The 18127-nt window shown below is 38.9% G+C and overlaps 1 protein-coding gene across 1 annotated transcript in view; it reads left to right on the top strand.

The window, feature by feature from the left end:
- TOX (thymocyte selection associated high mobility group box) overlaps positions 1-18127 on the top strand; it is a 216406-nt gene that overhangs the window by 179952 nt on the left and 18327 nt on the right. Inside the window, exons 5-6 of the mRNA XM_065629639.1 lie at positions 901-1131; positions 14164-14244. Of these exons, the coding sequence (XP_065485711.1) occupies positions 901-1131; positions 14164-14244 (312 nt within the window). The remainder of the gene's footprint in view (positions 1-900; positions 1132-14163; positions 14245-18127) is intronic.

The raw sequence follows: 18127 nt of genomic DNA, 5'->3' as shown, positions 1-18127 counted from the left end.
TGGTAAGATCATTGCTACAGGTATAGTGAATTAAGTGATAATACCAAGAGAACCTGCTTTGCAATGGAGCTCCAATCTGTTGAAGAATCAACAGTGCTTTTGTTTATGTGCTTGTAAGTCACCTAGGATAGTAGGGTGCTTTGATACTTAGGGTCTCTGAGCAAACTGTAATTGCATTTAACAAATTTGCACTAACGGTCATGCAGGTTTTTTCAGGTGGTACACAAATAACGCACATGCACTTTTCTGCCACTAAATCCAGATGGATCAGAACTGATCCTCCAAAGGGATCTAAAGTGTGGATACTAGTAGAGCTTTCTTTCTTCAGATTTTAATTAGAAGGTGGGCAGGGGAATGTCCATAACTTGGATCATTGTATTCATAATCATATTCTCTTCAAATTCCCTGGAAGGTGTCCCACCAGTTGCAGCATAAATTGATTTGAACACTAGTCTGGGGTGGTTCTGGGAAAGGGTAGCGATAAGGTAGAAATGACAGTGACCCTGCTATCTGCAGGTGGTTCATGTGGTTGAACTGGTGGTCAGGCTATAATGAAACTAATTTCATTTGAATTTACTCATTATATGCATGTTATAGCCATTAGCAACAAAACTTAGAAGAGGTGAAAAGATGACCAAAATTATATGAGATTATAACAATAATAGGAAAGCAAAATATAATGCACTTTGAGGAAAAAAGTTACGTAATCTGGAATCCTTATCACTTTTATACATGTGACAAAGTCAGGTAGTGTCAACATTAGGATTACCAAAGGTGGCAATTAAAATGCTATTTTTGCATGCAAAATCCAAAGTCGCTGTGTATCGCAGAGGCTGTAAGGATGGATGGATTTAATTAAATTGCCTTTTTTTATAGTACTTTTCTAATTTTATGTTACAGGTCAATGGTGGAGAGAAGAGACCTGCTTCAGATATGGGAAAGAAACCCAAAACTCCCAAAAAGAAGAAGAAGAAGGACCCAAATGAGCCACAGAAGCCTGTGTCTGCCTATGCATTATTCTTTCGAGACACTCAAGCAGCCATCAAGGGCCAAAATCCCAATGCTACTTTTGGTGAAGTCTCTAAAATTGTAGCTTCAATGTGGGACGGCTTAGGAGAAGAACAAAAACAGGTACAAAATGTGCTGTAGCTCAAAGGCTTTGTTTCAAGAAAGTGTTATCAGGGTCATCTAAGCACTGAAGGCAGCTTCTTTTGTTTGCTGGATGAAACTTGAATATGTGCCATCTCAGGAATATGATTTAAAGAGACTGAGATAAGGAGAGTATTGTTTCATTTTTTCTGTATGAAACTACTGAAAGAGGTTTTTGGAGGGGGTTGGGACATGATACAAACTTTAGGATTACATTTAGGATTCTTTTATGCTGAAATTGGTGGGCCCTGTGTATGACAGTGTGGTGTAGGAGGACCTTGCTGCCAAAAATTATACCTGTGCAGTGGGACCTGACATATATCTGAGCTCCCAGTTGCAGATGTTTCCCTGCCCCACGATGCCAGAAGGGGAACTGGGCTCATGTCTTCTCCTGACCCACCTGGCTTTCATGAAATATGTTACAGATGTGTTGACCCAAAGAGACCTAGATTGGACCCTGGCAAATTGACAGTGTTCCAGGGTATCGTTCAGTATATGTGTGGGCTGTGGAAGTCACATCCTGTAGTTACTTCCATCTTCCATGGAAAGGCCTTGGTTCTGAAAAGAGGTCAGTGGAGCTGGATCTGAGCCTTTGCAGAAATCCTTCTGAGTCAGTCAGTTGCTCTGTAAAAGTGGGCAACTCTGGAAGCTCATCACATTCCTGTGGTGATGGCTGACAAATACCATCCCTCCTGGTTATAGCATACCATTGCTTTTCTGTTGTTATTGGTTACGTTTTTACTAACTGCCAACAGAATGGATTGTATAGATAAAGAAATTAGAAATTTAAGAAGCAGATATGGAGGGAAAAGTTATGCTGAGTGAGAGTTATACTGGCTGCAGGAGACCTGGGCAGGAGTTGATGTCAGCACAGAGGGAGAAAAAGTACTGGGACAAAACCACGTCTCATTCAATCACAATGAGCATATCATTATTACACAATCATAGTTTAAAAGGCTAAGAATTGAAAGGAAATTATTGCTATGATTTTTTTGGCAGGTAAAATCATTTGGACCTTAAAAAAAAGGTTTTATTGATGGTGTAGGTACATCTAGATCCCTGTTAAAGATCACAGTGTAATAAGAATCAAGATTTGGCACTCATTGACTAAGAAGAAAAAATACTTTCTCTGTCTAGTGTCCACCATTGAATAAGGTCAGCATTTGGAAGGTATAGCTGCAGGAAAGGTAACTTTTCAAACACAGGGATCAGAGATTTCACTTGGCCTAGCACATTAGTGTTACTGTGTTGTGTTATCTCTTCCTTCTGCCTTTTATAGTATGTCCAGCTAAGGCCAAGGTTTTGTCCTTGATCTGACAGGTTGTTTAGACCTTCCCAGTACAGCAGATTTTTTGCAGTTGAACATTACTTTTGGGGACCATGATGATGACTGTTTACATTTGACTCAGAAAATACTGACTATGCTCTTAGTTAAATTCACAAGTAAGAGCTTCTGATGACATACTTCCTTGTCCTGCATACCTGCCCAGAATCACTCCCCATGTTGAAAAGTGCACACACAAACACATACCTCAGGAGTGCTCCAAGTGGTTAGATCTGTGTCTTGGACCCATCTCGAGTGTCTGTGGGATCATGGATCCAAATTTCCCTGAAATGGTGAAAAGCAGAGACCTGGACTTCTCAAGAGCTTGTTAATCTGGTTAATCTTACATCTCTCTAGTCATGATACCAAGCATGATCTTGTGCTTGGTTTTCTCCACCATTTTTCATAATGACCCTTAATTTGTGACTGTTGCAGTGGTGCAGTTTTTCCTTCCATAATATTTACTCCACTTACAAAGCAGAAGACTTGACTTCATGAATAATAGTCCAAGACCACATAATGGAGATAAACCTAAAAGACTCCAAAATGCACATTTCCTTTGAACTTGTCATGTTAGTAGTACCAGCAGAAAATTGAGGTCTTTCCATAGAATGCTGTTTAAGAAAAGTGCATAAAACCCTAAGATTTCCAGCTTTAACTTGGAATTCCTATTCACGGTTGAAAGCATTAATTGAATAAGGCCTACACTGGAACAGCAGAACAAAATTTATTTTCCTTATCTCTGTTGTCTTTAATTTAAGTTGGAACACATCAGAATGATGTGTTATGGAATCCACATGACACATCCAGGAAAATATGGCTGCAACTAGATTTTAAGCCAGTTATTTCAAGAGTTTGGGTTAGCATATCTTTGTTGCTCTTAGACTCATTTTGCCTATTCATTATCATCTATTAAACACATTGTTAAAAGTCTGGGCCTGGGCCCTTTCTAATGTAGCACTGTACAAAATAAAAGAATAAAGATAAAGAATAAAAGAATAAAAGATATTCCCACCAGCAATCCTATTTTTCTAGAATAAATTTAAACTCATTCTTTATTCCATTAGGGATCTAATAGTACAAAGGAATGATTACAAGACATCTTAACTGACTAGATAGTCTGTATTTTAAAGGCCTAATTTTTCAGATCCAGTGCATTAGTAACTGTTACGAAACCTATGTCTCTAGTAGGAAAATTGGACTCTAAAAATACAAATGATTAATGTAGCATTTGGAATTTGGCATTGAAGAAGCTTCAGAAATTCAAAAATAGTTAAATAAAGAAACAATAACATCAGTAGAAGAATACTTTATTGATGAATTATACTTGCTGAAAAGGATTCAATTATCATAAAGCTTCTGGCTTTTATGTTTTGGAAGCTAATGCTTATTCTGGAATTTAAATAGAATTATGTTTCCAAATTATGTTTCCTGAATTGGAACTCCTTTTACTATTTAAATAGTAAATATAACTGAATCAGAAAGTAGAACATAATGCAGCTATTGAGAAAGAAGAATAACCTCATGTTTTCATCCCGAAATGAAATCTTCTTTGTTCCTGTGACCTTAGCCAGCTTTTTCTGAAATGCATAGAATTCTTCTTGTTTATTCTTGAAGACTGACCACAGAATAAATAAATGTATTGAAACTCAGTACAGTAACAACCTAAGGGCAGTATATGTATGTCCAAGCCTTTGCAAAAAAATTTTGATAACCTGACATATTAGACTGTAGCTTGAAAGTGTTTGTGCAAGAACCACATATGTTTTTCAAACTGGAAAGAAACTAGGAAAATGTTGTTTGAAAAAATATGATTTGAGTGACAAAAAAGGAAATGTTGTAATGAACTAGATGATGGTGGATGCCTTACTGAAGTTAGGGGGTGTTATACTTAAAATGTATCACGCTCTGATGCTTTTACCATGAGAATATCACAGTTTATTAGATTAAAGCAGATACTAGTGTACTTCCACTCTCATTTTACGATATGAAGACATTTGCATTTTTGGGTCATATGATATAACGGTTCCCATTAATTTCTGAGCATCCAAGGGCCATTTGCGAACAACGCTGGTGTATGCCTGTGTTTTGTATGTCCAAACTGATCTACACAGGGGAGTCTAGAAATTAAAGGGACTTTACTTCTCATGGTGGACTTTGTCATGGTTTATTCTCAAATTCTGAATTGGGTACAAAAATTACACGTGATCAGAAGCAGGTACTGTGCATTTCCTTCATTTTTTCACTGTAAATGTTTTCTAAAACTGTTCAGATTAATAAACCTGTGAATGGAAAGCAGCTGTAGAAGTAGGATGTTGGGATTCCTTCTCCTCAGCGCTGTAGTCATAGCACAGGGATATTTTCAGTGGCTTTTCTAGTTCCTCTCTTATGATCACAAGCACTGTTTTCTCCTTAGTCAGTACTATACTTCTGTGCATCCCATTTTTATAGCTTATTTATGTACATCTTTGCCCTTTGCACACATTTTTACTGTGGAGGGGAGAAAAACAGCCCCCAGGGAAGAGGGTTCAGCATGCTAAATGGTTGAGTCTCTGGCTTTCAGACAGAACACTGGTTCAAACTGGGTAAAAAGGCTACTTAGGTCATTTTCTGTCCTTAGATGAAAAAGGAAAGTCATTTTAAATCAGTACCAGATGTGTGTGTACTAAATGAACCTTAAGTTTCTAATTGGAGTCCTAGTAAAGCTGTAATGGATGTGGCAAATTACAAACAAAATGTTCTTGTTTACATTAGTGTAACTTTAAAACTTCAGCCAAAGGCCTTAATAAATGTGCTATTATTCTAAAAATGGAATTGAATGTCTATTCAACATTCAACAAAATTAATCTCTGGTGTAACTTCAGTGACTTAACTGGAATTCTAGCAGGAATTAATTTGGCCTCCTATGAACAGTTTAGTGTGTGTATACACATATGTGTGTCTGTGTGTATGTTTTTCTGTGTGTTTACTTTTATGTTGCACTGGCCTTGCAGCGGAAAAAAAGGATGGATTCACCTAGGGGACCCAAAACTTAATGATCAGAAGGAGCAGGCGAAGCGACTGTTTGAGTGCTGTAACATATACTGTCTTTCAGGCTGCATAATTCACACACAGTAATATTAGCTGCAACAGTTCAGCTCAATAGCAACACCTCATTATTTTATCCCTCAGTATTTATTCCTATGTTTGACGCCTCGTGAAATTACTGTTAATGTGTTTATATAAGGGCAGATCTGACACAAGTGGGAAGAATTTAATTTCCCACTCATTCTTTCCTGCTGATGTGTCCTCTTCCCCTGGTAGAAGTGGCAAGTGTAAATAGTTAATTTGCTTCAATTATGAGCCTGTCCTGCTAAATTAGAAGCAGCAGGGATATGAAGAGCCAGAATTATACTTATGAGGCAGCTGACAAATCCTCGGAGCTCACAAAATCAAATCATTTACTCCTCATTGGTGCTCAAAGACCCACTAGATAAAAGCTGCAGTTTATTCTTTAACATCTGATGGAACTTGGATTGTATGTTACCAATACTTAAGTAAATTGAGGTCCTCGTGCATTAATGTCAACATTGCGATGCTGTTACTGGTTTTGCTACAACCCACAAGCTTTCAGGGGTTTCTATTTGGTCACTAAAAATAACCCAGACTGATTTGGTCATGAAAAATAACAAAATGTGTTTTATAAGTTGCTCTTTCGATCACAGGGAGGTTTTAGAGGTACCAGCACATAATCCAGCATCAAGATGAATCAGGCGGATCAGGAAGGGGTTTACAAATAATGCTGGCCAGCACTTCGTGACTCCAAAGCTTCTCTTGGGACGTGAGACACCCCAAGTCAGATCAAAATGAATCCCAGATCAGTATTTCAAGAGGCCTTGGCTCTGCCTGGCCTCTGGGGACACCTAACCCAGCACCTCCTCCCTCCTGGGGTGCAATGCTGTGTCGCTGTCCCGTCACTTGACATGACAAAGGAGCTCATCCCATGCGTGGAAAAGCCATCGTGTTCCTGTTGTGTAGCCATGCATGTGGGGTGCCTGGTGTCAGGACATCAGACAGTTCAGAGGCTGCAGTGTGGCTGCTGAAATAGCTCCAGAGGATACACAGGCCATAAGATCAAGGTGGTCAGTAGCATTTTGAAAACATAAATTTACAGTTTGTTTACTCTTATATATGCTCGTATACTCATGCAGATATTTGTTTATCTACTTCTTGTTCCCCCTTTTAAAAAGGACCTTTTTTTTATTATCATTATTATCTCTGTGCTAATGAAGTATTCTCCAAGGAACAACTTTAATACATTTGTAAGAGGATGGAACATACCTTCAGCTTAGTAGATAAACAGCGATGCAAGGTTTAAATTTAGCTTTGTTTTATTTTTCTAAATGAGAATAGGAAGCAAAGGCACATCTGTGTGTGCACACTGCCGAAGTGAATTACAAGCAAAATGGACTCAGGAATAGGTACAACAGACAGCAACCCTACACCTCTCCTCCCAGCTACCTGCACCGGCAAAGTCGCTTTTACCAGTGTTGCACCTTAGGCCTGCTTGGGAGATCCGCTGTTGTACTTGATGAATTTCTGTACTGAAATGGGTTCTCCTCTTTGAAGCTCTAGACAAACGTGCAGAGTTTATATCAACTGCTCCTCACCCTGGTGTCTGCTCCTTCTCCCTTCCTCTGCAAGAAGCTGGGCTTAATGAGCCAGAATACAAATGGGCCAAGAATAGACACACACACGCACAATCTCATGTATATGTGTATGTATATGTATGTACATATATTTATGAAGCTTGGTCTTCCTGGAGCTCCCAGGAGCACTGAAGTAGCAAGGAACACCAGACAGCCCCTCTGACCAGGGTGAATTTCTGATATCCATTTGCTGCATACAACAGACAAAACTTCTAGAGAAATACTGCATGTGGATGCCGAGTTATGAACATTAACTTTAAGTGCAAGTTGCCTTCTTGTTGTTCTTGGAAGGAGCTGGGCCAAAAGGACCCTGGCTTCCAAGTACTGCTGCAGCAAAATGCATAAACAATAGCCTCAATTTTCTACCTATTCTTCTTCCCCATCCTTTATCCATACGTTTCAGCTTGACAGGAACGTGGCTTTAAATGATTTTCATACAAAAGTGGATCTAGGCAGAATTATTATGCTCCATTCAGGTTCACATCCTTATTAAAAAAAAAAAAAAAGCCAAAACCAAACCAACCAAACAAACAAAACCCAAACAAACAGAAAACAAACAAACCTCAGCAAGTGCAAATAATCACCACTTAAATCATATGTTTAATGTCATTTGGTTTGTACCCAACTTTCATCCAACATGCTTCTAATAAAATGTACAGTCTCACTCCCGTAAGCTGCAAGCATCAAGACTATAAGGTCAAATTTAGGCCTGGCGCAAATGGCTGCGATTTCCAGTCATCTCCATCAAGTCTCACTGTTTGTGCTAGGGCTGGATTTGGCCTGTGATCCTTCCCCTGCACGCCAGAAAGACTGAATTCTTTCCCCTAAGCCTCTAATATGTCATCAGTGTCTTTTTCATGCTCTACAGTCAAAAGAGACTATTGAGCCATATAACTAGCCCTGGGCCTCTTTCTGTTCCTGTATGTACTTAGATTAAAAATCAAATGGTAACATATTTAAGTATCTATTAAGCAATTCTGAGTATTTTTTCTTTTCCTGACTGCTGTGGGAATATCTCTCTCCATATTCTAGATGAGGGTGTGCAGCTCTAGATGCCTTTGCTGCAAAATTAGAAGATTAAAGCTAGAGATATATCTCCCACTTGGAAAAGATACAAGTTTTCTCTATGAGCTTAGGTATGTAGGTCTGGGAACGACAATCTGAATGTGGAGTTTAATTTTGGATTGCAGCCTACTGTATTTTATCAGATGGCTTTCCTGTAACTGTAGCCTCTGAAAATGACACTCCCATGGGTAATAACGCTGCAGAGACCAAAAAGACAAAATCGGTCATGTTGCTTTTTGATTTGCTATTTTTGCATATACTGTTTTTTGGGGTTTATGGAACACTTCCATCAAAACAAATGTGGGCACCTTTACATCATTTTAAAACAACAAATATAACTTGCTTGCAAGCATCAGCTCTAAGAAGACATCCCCAAGATAAACTGAAAACCTCCCCTTCTTTGTCATCCTTGTACCAGCTATTTAGGCAAAGCCAGGAAAGTAGCATGGCTCTTCATAGTATGCTCTGTCAGCTAGGAGACACAAAGCTTTTTCAGACTACCATGACGCACAAATTCTGAAAGTCTCTTTTTCTCCTAAGAGCATCAGTCAGTTTAACTCACTGTTTCCAAGTCTCTGGTATCAAAGGGGACTGTAGTTATTGGTGCCTTCTTCCATTAGCACCTGATATTCAAAACTGAGGACGTGTTTGCAGACATTTGAGTGCCTGTTTTGGCTCTTCTGATGATGACTGGGAGAAGGGAGAACTGTTCACAGAGTCACAGAATCACAGAATGTTAGGGATTGGAAGGGACCTCAAAAGATCATCTAGTCCAATCCCCCTGCCAGAGCAGGAACACCCAGGTGAGGTTACACAGGAAGGCATCCAGGCGGGTTTTGAATGTCTCCAGAGAAGGAGACTCCACAACCTCCCTGGGCAGCCTGTTCCAGTGTTCCGTCACCCTCGCTGAGAAGAAGTTTCTTCTCAAATTTAAGTGGAACCTCTTGTGTTCCAGCTTGAACCCATTATCCCTTGTCCTATCATTGGTTGTCACCGAGAAGAGCCTGGCTCCATCCTCGTGACACCCACTCTTTATATATTTATAAACATTGATGAGGTCACCCCTCAGTCTCCTCTTCTCCAAGCTAAAGAGACCCAGCTCCCTCAGCCTTTCCTCATAAGGGAGATGCTCCACTCCCTTCATCATCTTTGTGGCCCAGCGCTGGACTCTCTCCAGCAGTTCCCTGTCCTTCTGGAACTGAGGGGCCCAGAACTGGACACAATATTCCAGATGAGGTCTCACCAGGGCAGAGTAGAGGGGAAGCAGAACCTCTCTTGACCTACTAACCACCCCCCTCTAAGGAACCACCACCCTCTAAGGGAACAAGGGTGCAAGCCACACAGGACAGGGTAGGAGTCCTGCTGCATAGTGTGTTGTGATGTGTTGATAATCCTCCACAAAGAAGTTGAGAGGAAGTTAATGGGAAAAGATGACTAACGAGAACAAAAACTTGGCTCAAGGCATTCCAGGTTTATATATATATATCTATATCTATCTCAGTGATGAGTTTCATATTATCCAACATGTAGAAGAGCAGAGGAGACACAAAACCTGCCTTAAGGAATTTCATTCAGGAAGATAAGAACTAAGCAGCCGTTAAAACACATAAAGTAAAACGTGACCAGAAGTTGACATTGTAAAACAGAAGTGCAGATATTCTACTCTGGTTTTAATTTGGTAAACCTAGTATTTGTGAGTGCCTGTGGCTAACCATATAACCCACAACCCTTCTACCTCCTAATAAGGGCACTCAGTTTAAGGGTGTGTATCACTATTAATAGAAAGAATTCAGCCCTGGATGTAGGATACTACAGCACTGGTAGCCCATATGTATGGCCAGCCCAGGGAACTTGAGCTAAAGGGCGCCAGAGCAACAGCCCAGAGGTTGGTACCACCCTGTTACGTTACAACGAGAGACCCCAGGGCACTCGTGGGCATTCGTTTACCCTGGTGGCCTAATTCAAATGCTATCTTATACACTTACTCGCACAAAGTCAAGTTTCATACTTCTTTTGGAAAGTATCTCCTATATTGCTGCATGCTTTGCTAAACAGTGTAAGGGAACCTGAAGCTACTTTACTGGATGCACTTTGGAAATGTAATTAAATAGTAAACAAAGAACCTGTGTGTTATGCTGTGTAAATTTACATTTGCAAAGCACAGTAGGAAAATAACGCCAGCAGCTTCCATTTGTAGACAAATGAATGTAATCTTGGTATTTTGGGGTTTCTATAACAAGCTGAAGAGAATAAGAATAAATTAAGCTGACCCACCCTTCATATACAGAAATTATGGGGTTTTTTCTGCCAACATTCAATTTCCACAACTGGGACAATATAAAAAATAAAATATTGTGTAAGTAAACAAATCTGCTGCTGAATCAGAATGGGCCTTTACTGCCTGAGTGACAATCAGTTGACATTCAATTATCATGTTAATTGAATTAAGGCAAGCTAGAAATGACTTAATTCCATAAGTATATGCTTCTGTCAGGTTACTTATTTAGTAATTGTTGCTTGCTTAATGGAGGAGGGGAAAATGACCTTATAAAAGATTTCTGAGATGTTAAAAATAAAATTAAATATTGCCACTATACACTGTAGATAAGCAACAGAAAAGAAGCCTGCTTCTTGTTGCAGGAAAAATGTTAACTATATTATTGGAAATGATGTGTTTCATAATTTGGCACTGTCTTTCGCATGAAGCTCAAAAGAGCTTCAGCCATCTTCTAGAGTACACTTGAATGATGACACAAGCCTTTTTCCTCCCCAAAAGCGCTGCAAGGAGGCAGCTCTGTTATACTTACTACAAGACAAAACTATGAGGGCTAAAAATTCTCACAGCTGAAAAAAAAAAAAAGAGGTTGGGAGGGACACCTGACTTGCTCATACCTGTTTCAGGTGCTGCTACTAATACTGAGGACGCTCCCCCCCTTGCTCTGCATTCGTAAGCCCACAGTACAAGTCCAGTCTAGCACAAAGTCAGTGAACTGGTACCTGCTGCCAGGGTCACATCTGTTTGGCTGCAGAGAAAAATACTGACAGCCAGACCTTGTTGTTACTCGTGAAAATTAACAACTCCTCAGATATGCAGAATTTACCCTAATTTTTACTATAAACCAGGACCAGTCAGAATTTCCAAAAGCAGCACGAGGGTCATCAACCCACTTGTATGCTGCCCTAAACAGTGGGCATCTTCAGAAGGACAACAGCATGGACAGTGAGAGCTCCAGCTGTTGTCCTCAGAGGACAAGCCAATGGCCTTGCAAAGACCACGCAGGGTGAGCTGACCACCCTCTAGACAAGCCAGCCTGCCGGGACCATTCTGGCCAATGCAAAACATCAAAGCAGGCTGGAGTTATCAAAAACTTTTCCCCATTCAGGAAAGACTTTTTTTTTACTATAATGACCATCTGCTACATGATTAGTGTTTTGATACCATGGAAGACATAGTGTTTGTGTGACTATTGTTGGCTCACCAGAAGACCCAAGAAAAGAGGGCAAGACAATGTGTACACTGAACATGGTAGATGTATAGGTAGGAAATAATTAAATAATGGCTGTATGGTGACATTCTTATGAAGTAGTGATATTTTAGCTGGAGATTTACAGAATTGTTGTTATCTTCATATTATTGAGTTAACCTTGTGCAATATGACTATGTGAGGGAAAAGTCAGGTCCCAGAGGACTCTTTCAATATGCCGTGCCTGTAAGAGCACAGCAGGAGTGTATAGTTTTTATATTTGTGTAATGCAAAATAAACCCAATGTGGAAGCAGTAGATACATGATCTTTTGAAGATCATTATTCTGTGTAAAATTCTTTGTTCACCTCTGTTTTTCAGACTGGCTATCAGAATGATGCAGAGGCATTGCAATATACAAAGCGGTATAACTTTGTTCTGTAGGTCAAGCTAAATTCCTTTTAGCAGCTAGGAACAGATTGTTGAGTAATTTTTTATTTATTTTCAAATCAAACAGTGTATTTCCATAATAATCACAAGCGATTACAACTTAAAAAGCAAATTGCTACCATTTTTTTTTCAAAACAATAGGAGATCAGCCAACACTATATATTTATCTTAATGTGGAGAAATTACAAGGGAGCACAGATATAGTTGCACAGCTAAAACCAATCTTTTTTTTTTCCTCTTTATATTTACAATTTTAGAAGCCTAAGACTTCTCTTTTTCCATTATGAACTTTTCCTTCCCTGGGAAGCAAAATCTTTAATCCTTTTAGGCAGCCTCTGAGTTTTGCCAGCCCGTATCTGAGAATTGTTCCGTCTCTGAAAGGGAAGCCTCAGTGAAACAAAAAATGTTTCACGAGCACATTCTTTATAAAAAGGATGTTGTACTGGATCCTTCCAGCCTGACACCACCCCTCTCACTTTGTAGTCTGCAGCTGTATTGTCCTCTGTGTGCGCACTCTGTGCTGCCAAGTCCTCTCCATTATGGGACCGCTCTGGTTTAACTAGAGCATTGGAAGATCAAAAGAAATCACTTTATAAAGTTTCATAAAGTTTATCCTTCTGGGGTGGAGATGTACGTGTGTGTTTTTCAGCTGTGGAATTCAGGAGAACGCCCCAAAATTGTCATAAATAGCTTTGCCCATCTTTTGCCTTCCAAAACGATAGCCCAATTAAGTAGGCAGTGTGGAGTGGGAGAGGGAAGGTGAATAGTCTTTGCCCTCTTCATGGAGGCTTTCCACAGGTGCCCAGGTTGTGCACTTAACTGGAGAAGCAGGCAGCTGAGACTCAAAGCTGCAGTTCAATTTTGTGTAATCTTGTGAATCTCGAATGCCTACAAACACATGAATTAATCTCTGCCTTGGGCATGTGACTTAAAAATTGTGAAATATAACCGCAATTTTAAAAGTAAGTTTTCTTTCACTTTATTTGTCTCCCTTACTTTTAAACTTTCCATTTGGATGGTTTTTAAGCTTTTCTCTGCAACATGGGAGGCTAGGAGTCAATTCGACTTGGTTACATGAAGCTGGTATCCTAAGACGACTCCTTTCGGGAAAAAAAAAAAAAAAAAAAAAAAAAAATAGTGAGAAATTCATGCTAATATTTGCAAAGAGAAATGCTGACTTGTTCTCGAATCTGTCACTGATATGGCTAACAGCAACTCATTACCCAGACTCCATGGCTCAGAAACTGGTTCTTCTGAAAACTTTCAACCCTAAATATCAATGTACACTTTTCTAACATCATGTTGCTGTAGTGCTGTGAGGTCCTGCCTAACCCTGCAGATAATCTTTGATCTTGAAATCTGGGCAAAATTGAAGTGATTCTCCAAGCTCTTTAGTCTATTATGAGATTGTGCACATGCCACATTTAGAATAATTTTGTGAGTTGAGAGAAATGTACAGAAATAGATCCACGCTCCTGAGAAGTTAATTAGACCAATATGGGATCAAGACTGGAATAATGACTAGCATTTATTATCCTTAGCAGCCCCATGAAGCTTCTTTGACTGCTCCCAACAGTTTATCTGGGGAAGAGAGAAAGCCTCTTGACTGATCTGTGTGGTGCTGTCATCTCCTCCTTCATTTAGCTCAAATCTCTTTCTGCACATTCTCATCTTCCCCAGAGAGTTCTAACTCTTCTCACAAGTAGAAGCTTGTGGAGAGGCCCACACCTGCCCCCGACTCTGCATCCCATTTGCGAGTCCCCCCCATGCTTCATTTTGAACAATTAAGCCTGAGCTGCTATGAGGGATATTGTTTTTTCAGTATTGCTGGGTAGATAAAGGGTGTTTCACAGTTGGAACAATATTTTCTTTCAAATATTTGATGTTTATTATTTCACTCTTTAAGCAATATGAGGAGGAAAGGCTGTTTACTTAGAAAGGCTTTATGAAGATGCATGAGACACACCGGTGATACATCAAAACAAACCCGGATTAATTTACCAATGTGAACTCTTTGTTTTTAGGTATACAAAAAGAAAACTGAAGCTGCCAAGAAGGAATATCTGAAGCAGTTAGCTGCCTACAGAGCAAGCCTTGTATCCAAGGTAACACATAATGTATATACATACATACATATATATTGTGACATATTGCAAACCATTTTCAGGATTTATGTGGTGCTGAGCACCATAGTATTTAGTGCAAAAACCCTTGTTTATTATCCCCTAAGCTTAGGTTTAAGGTGCAAATGCTTAATAAACACAGTCATCTCTCCAGGAAAAGATACACTTTCCCTCCCTTCTGGTCACGGAGACAGCACTTCTTCAGGCTGTGAGCATCATCAAAGTCCAAGAGAGGAAGGAGATACTGGTGAAAAGACCTCAATATGACAAATATGCCATGCTAGGCAGTCACTGTTCTACATGCAAGGGAAAAAATGTACCATTACCCAAAATGCCTGGGTTTGGTTTTGCAGGGGTTTTTTTAAGTACTGCTTTTTACTTGACAATCACAGTACAGCAGAAGTCAAGCTTAACTCAAATAGCAAATTTTCATAAGAAAATGTGAACTTCCATTTTACGAGCAATTTGTGTGAGCACAGGGTCTACTACTGGAACACACCAGTATATCCCAGTACACAGCTAGTAGCAAGTTTCTAAATTGATTTTATACAAACATTCTTAATGTCCATAATTTTGGAACAGATGCTTTAAAATAGGTAATAGACTTTAAAATATGCAGAAGAATGTGAAAATACTGCACTGTGTAGATGTGGAAAAACAATAGAGCAACTTCATACTCATGCCAGTTAGAATCATTTGGTTTGGGTCTGTCAAAATAAATTTAGATATATTTTGTTCTTACATAAATAAAATTAATTTTAGATGTATACATGGCAGTATGAAGGACTGGCATATATGACATGAGTAGAACTTTTTGTTTTAGAAGTTTTTGGGCCAGTTAGTCATGCACTCTCCTCTACATATCATGTAAATTTTTACACATTTGCAGGGGAAAGAATATATGATTATCTGCACAAAGACTTTTCATGCATCTTTCTACATTATCTTAGTATTTGGTCAGTATTTGTCCTGAGTTTAAAAGTCTGAAATATGGGTGTTATTTCATTAATCTTTGGCGGTTTTGTCTTATGCATTTTAATTTTATAGCTGCCATCATAATACTAATGTGTTTAGTTAAAGTGATGTACAAGCCACCTTTAATTTCTCTCTTAAGGCTGTTTGGTTCTAGAAACACTCATTGCCTTCAGAAAGGGTATGACGTGCACACAAGCAATGTTTTTTAAAATAGCCTCCTTATTGGGAAAAGATAGGTCCAAAAGCTTAAAATATCCAATAGGTTTTGAAGAAATATATGCAGTCAGCTTTTGACTTGTGAAAATAACTTGGTTATTATTATTCAGCACATCATGTACTCTTTACATAATGCTTTATATAGCTTAATTTTGAAAAGGCAAATGTAAAAAAATATGAGATATTTGGTTTGCTTTGCTTTTTTTTAAGGAGAAAAAAGTATATTATAGCATTTTCTGAGGTTTGTTTAAAAAAAATGATAAATTGTTGATCAGTTCAGTGCATGAAACCATTTCTGCATATATTTAAATGTGTTGTTAGTCAGAGAAGCACTGAAGCATTTTCTTAACTTTTAAACAATTATTGAAATTCTGCCCATAATCTAATGTTTTCCTCTAGTGTGGAAAGTATCAAAATATAAACTTAATGAAGCTGAGTACTAATTGCTTATTCTCATGAATGCATTCAATGAATCCAACAGAGCTGGCATGTAACTAAAGCAAGTCCATTTTGGAATAAGGATGTAAAATACCCAGATGTAATACTATATCAGTATCTTCTAAATTATCATTATTAAATATTTATATGGCACCAGAAGAGTTGTAGTTCTTTAGAGAAGCATACAAGCATGAAGAAATATATATAGTACATTATTAAGATTCTTGGGAGTCCATCTGGTCTTTTATGTTCCTGTGTTATATTATCATGTATAACAGCAACTTTAAAACTATATTATTAAGATTCTAAGACCTCATTCTCAAAAGTTAAGATGTGCCAAAATTGACACACCTTTTCCAAAAATATTTTAATACAATATTAGTGATTCGTTCATGTGGTGTGTTTTGTATTTTATACTGCACTCTGTGTGAGTCACATTTCATACACTTATAATCAGGTGTTCAGCCTGGGAGCTCCTGTGCTGTATTTACTGCATGTTGTTTAACTTTACTTCTTTATAGGATTTTCTGTGCTGCTCATCCCAGTAGTGTTTTAGTGTAAAAAAAAAAAAAAAAAAAAAAAAAGAAGAGAGAATTAGAGAATTCATCTAATTCATCTTCTCAGTAATAGAGCTGGAAGTTTATATTGTGCTATTTACACACACAAATAAAACATTGTGAAATCAGGTTTTCAGTAATTTTTGGTGTCATGTTTGGGACATCTAGAACTTCTTTTTTTTTGGTGTATCTGACCAATATTACACCTTTCATGTACATAGCAGAGCTTCAATGGGTCAGCTGGCTGGCAGCTATGAGAGGTTCAGTGGTGCTTCACATCCCATCAGGACATCCATGTGCTATCCAAATGTCAGGAGTCACTCAATTATCATCCTGCTTTCCTCCTCCCCGCCCAGAGGACTCTGCCTGCAGAAAGAGGCGGGCACAAGCAGGCAAGGGTTCTGCTCAGGTACCCCTGTCTCCCGCTCAGCGGGTACCTCACACCTCCCAAAACAGCTGCTCTATCAGTTTCCTAACTCTTAAGTGCTTTTTTCATTAAGTACTTCCAGTTTTTAAAGGACAAGTGAGTGCAGGGCTTGTAAGTGAGTGCTTGTGCATGTTCTTCTGCATTTATTTGAAAGTCTTCATTTTTCTGGAAAGCAAGGGAATGAACATATGCCATGTGGTCCAGCTGTGTAGACCAGACTTGGAATTGTATTTACTGCACCCATCTTGGCTATTAGAGCTACTGGAATAGTCAGAATAGAAGAATGCGGAGAAATGGGTGAATCTCCTTTTGCCAGCCAATTTTTTAGCCTCTGACTGATAGCAGAATAATGAAATTCAGGAACGCTTGTTTCCATCCCAAGCTCTGGCATGCGAGTGGAGTATCACATGGGGACGGTGGACTTCTCCATGATACTCAGCCCTTTGTCCTCTTTGCTCTGCTTTTTTCTCTCCTCTTTCACCAAACCTCTACTTCAGCCAGTCTTCTTCCTAGTGCTTTCGCTTGTCCTCAGCATCTTCACTTCTCCTTCATTCACCCATAGCCATGAGGGCATAGTGAAGGAAACTGGAGATAGACGTGAGGGATGGGCTACCTGCTCTTCATCATAGAGAACAACCAGTACTGGAAAAGCTCCCATAGAGGAGTAGTCTCAGCTGCTTTCTCAGACAATGCATGTTTATAAATTTGATTGTCATTTCATGGGAAGATGAGATACTAATCTTTGAAACAATCTGTTGTTATCCCTTCCAGATTTCAATTCCTTCTTCCATTGCATCTTAAGGAAGTGCACCTGAATTTTTTGGAGGCATCTGGTGCTTTCCTCTGGGTGCATTCTTGAAAAAGCTGAGCAATGCCAGTTGGAGTTTGTCACACACACACAAAGTCACTCAAACACACACTTAGTATGTAGAATTTCAGACTGTGTTACTTGATAAAGTCATAACTGTAAAGAGTAGAAGTGTCACCAGCAGCTTGGGTAACAAGATTGCCAGCCCACCTCTAGTACATTGTTAAATGCTTTAGTGATGTCTTTATAAAATAGGACTCCCACCCAGTAAATAAGGTAAACATATGATTGTGTAAATATGCCAGTTATGCACTAATTCTCATTAAATTTATCAGTTTATTTCCTGTATTTTTCTCCTTTTTTATAATGATTGAAATTAATGGGGCTGATATTGAGTTTGTTCATGTGTGTAGGAATTGATATGTAAAGTAAAAATCACATTAC

This window comes from Caloenas nicobarica, chromosome 2 (genome assembly GCF_036013445.1).
Source record: "Caloenas nicobarica isolate bCalNic1 chromosome 2, bCalNic1.hap1, whole genome shotgun sequence".
In the NCBI taxonomy this organism is placed as follows: domain Eukaryota; kingdom Metazoa; phylum Chordata; class Aves; order Columbiformes; family Columbidae; genus Caloenas; species Caloenas nicobarica.
Note: the sequence above shows the minus strand (reverse complement) of the source record. Positions and strands in the feature narration are given on the sequence as shown.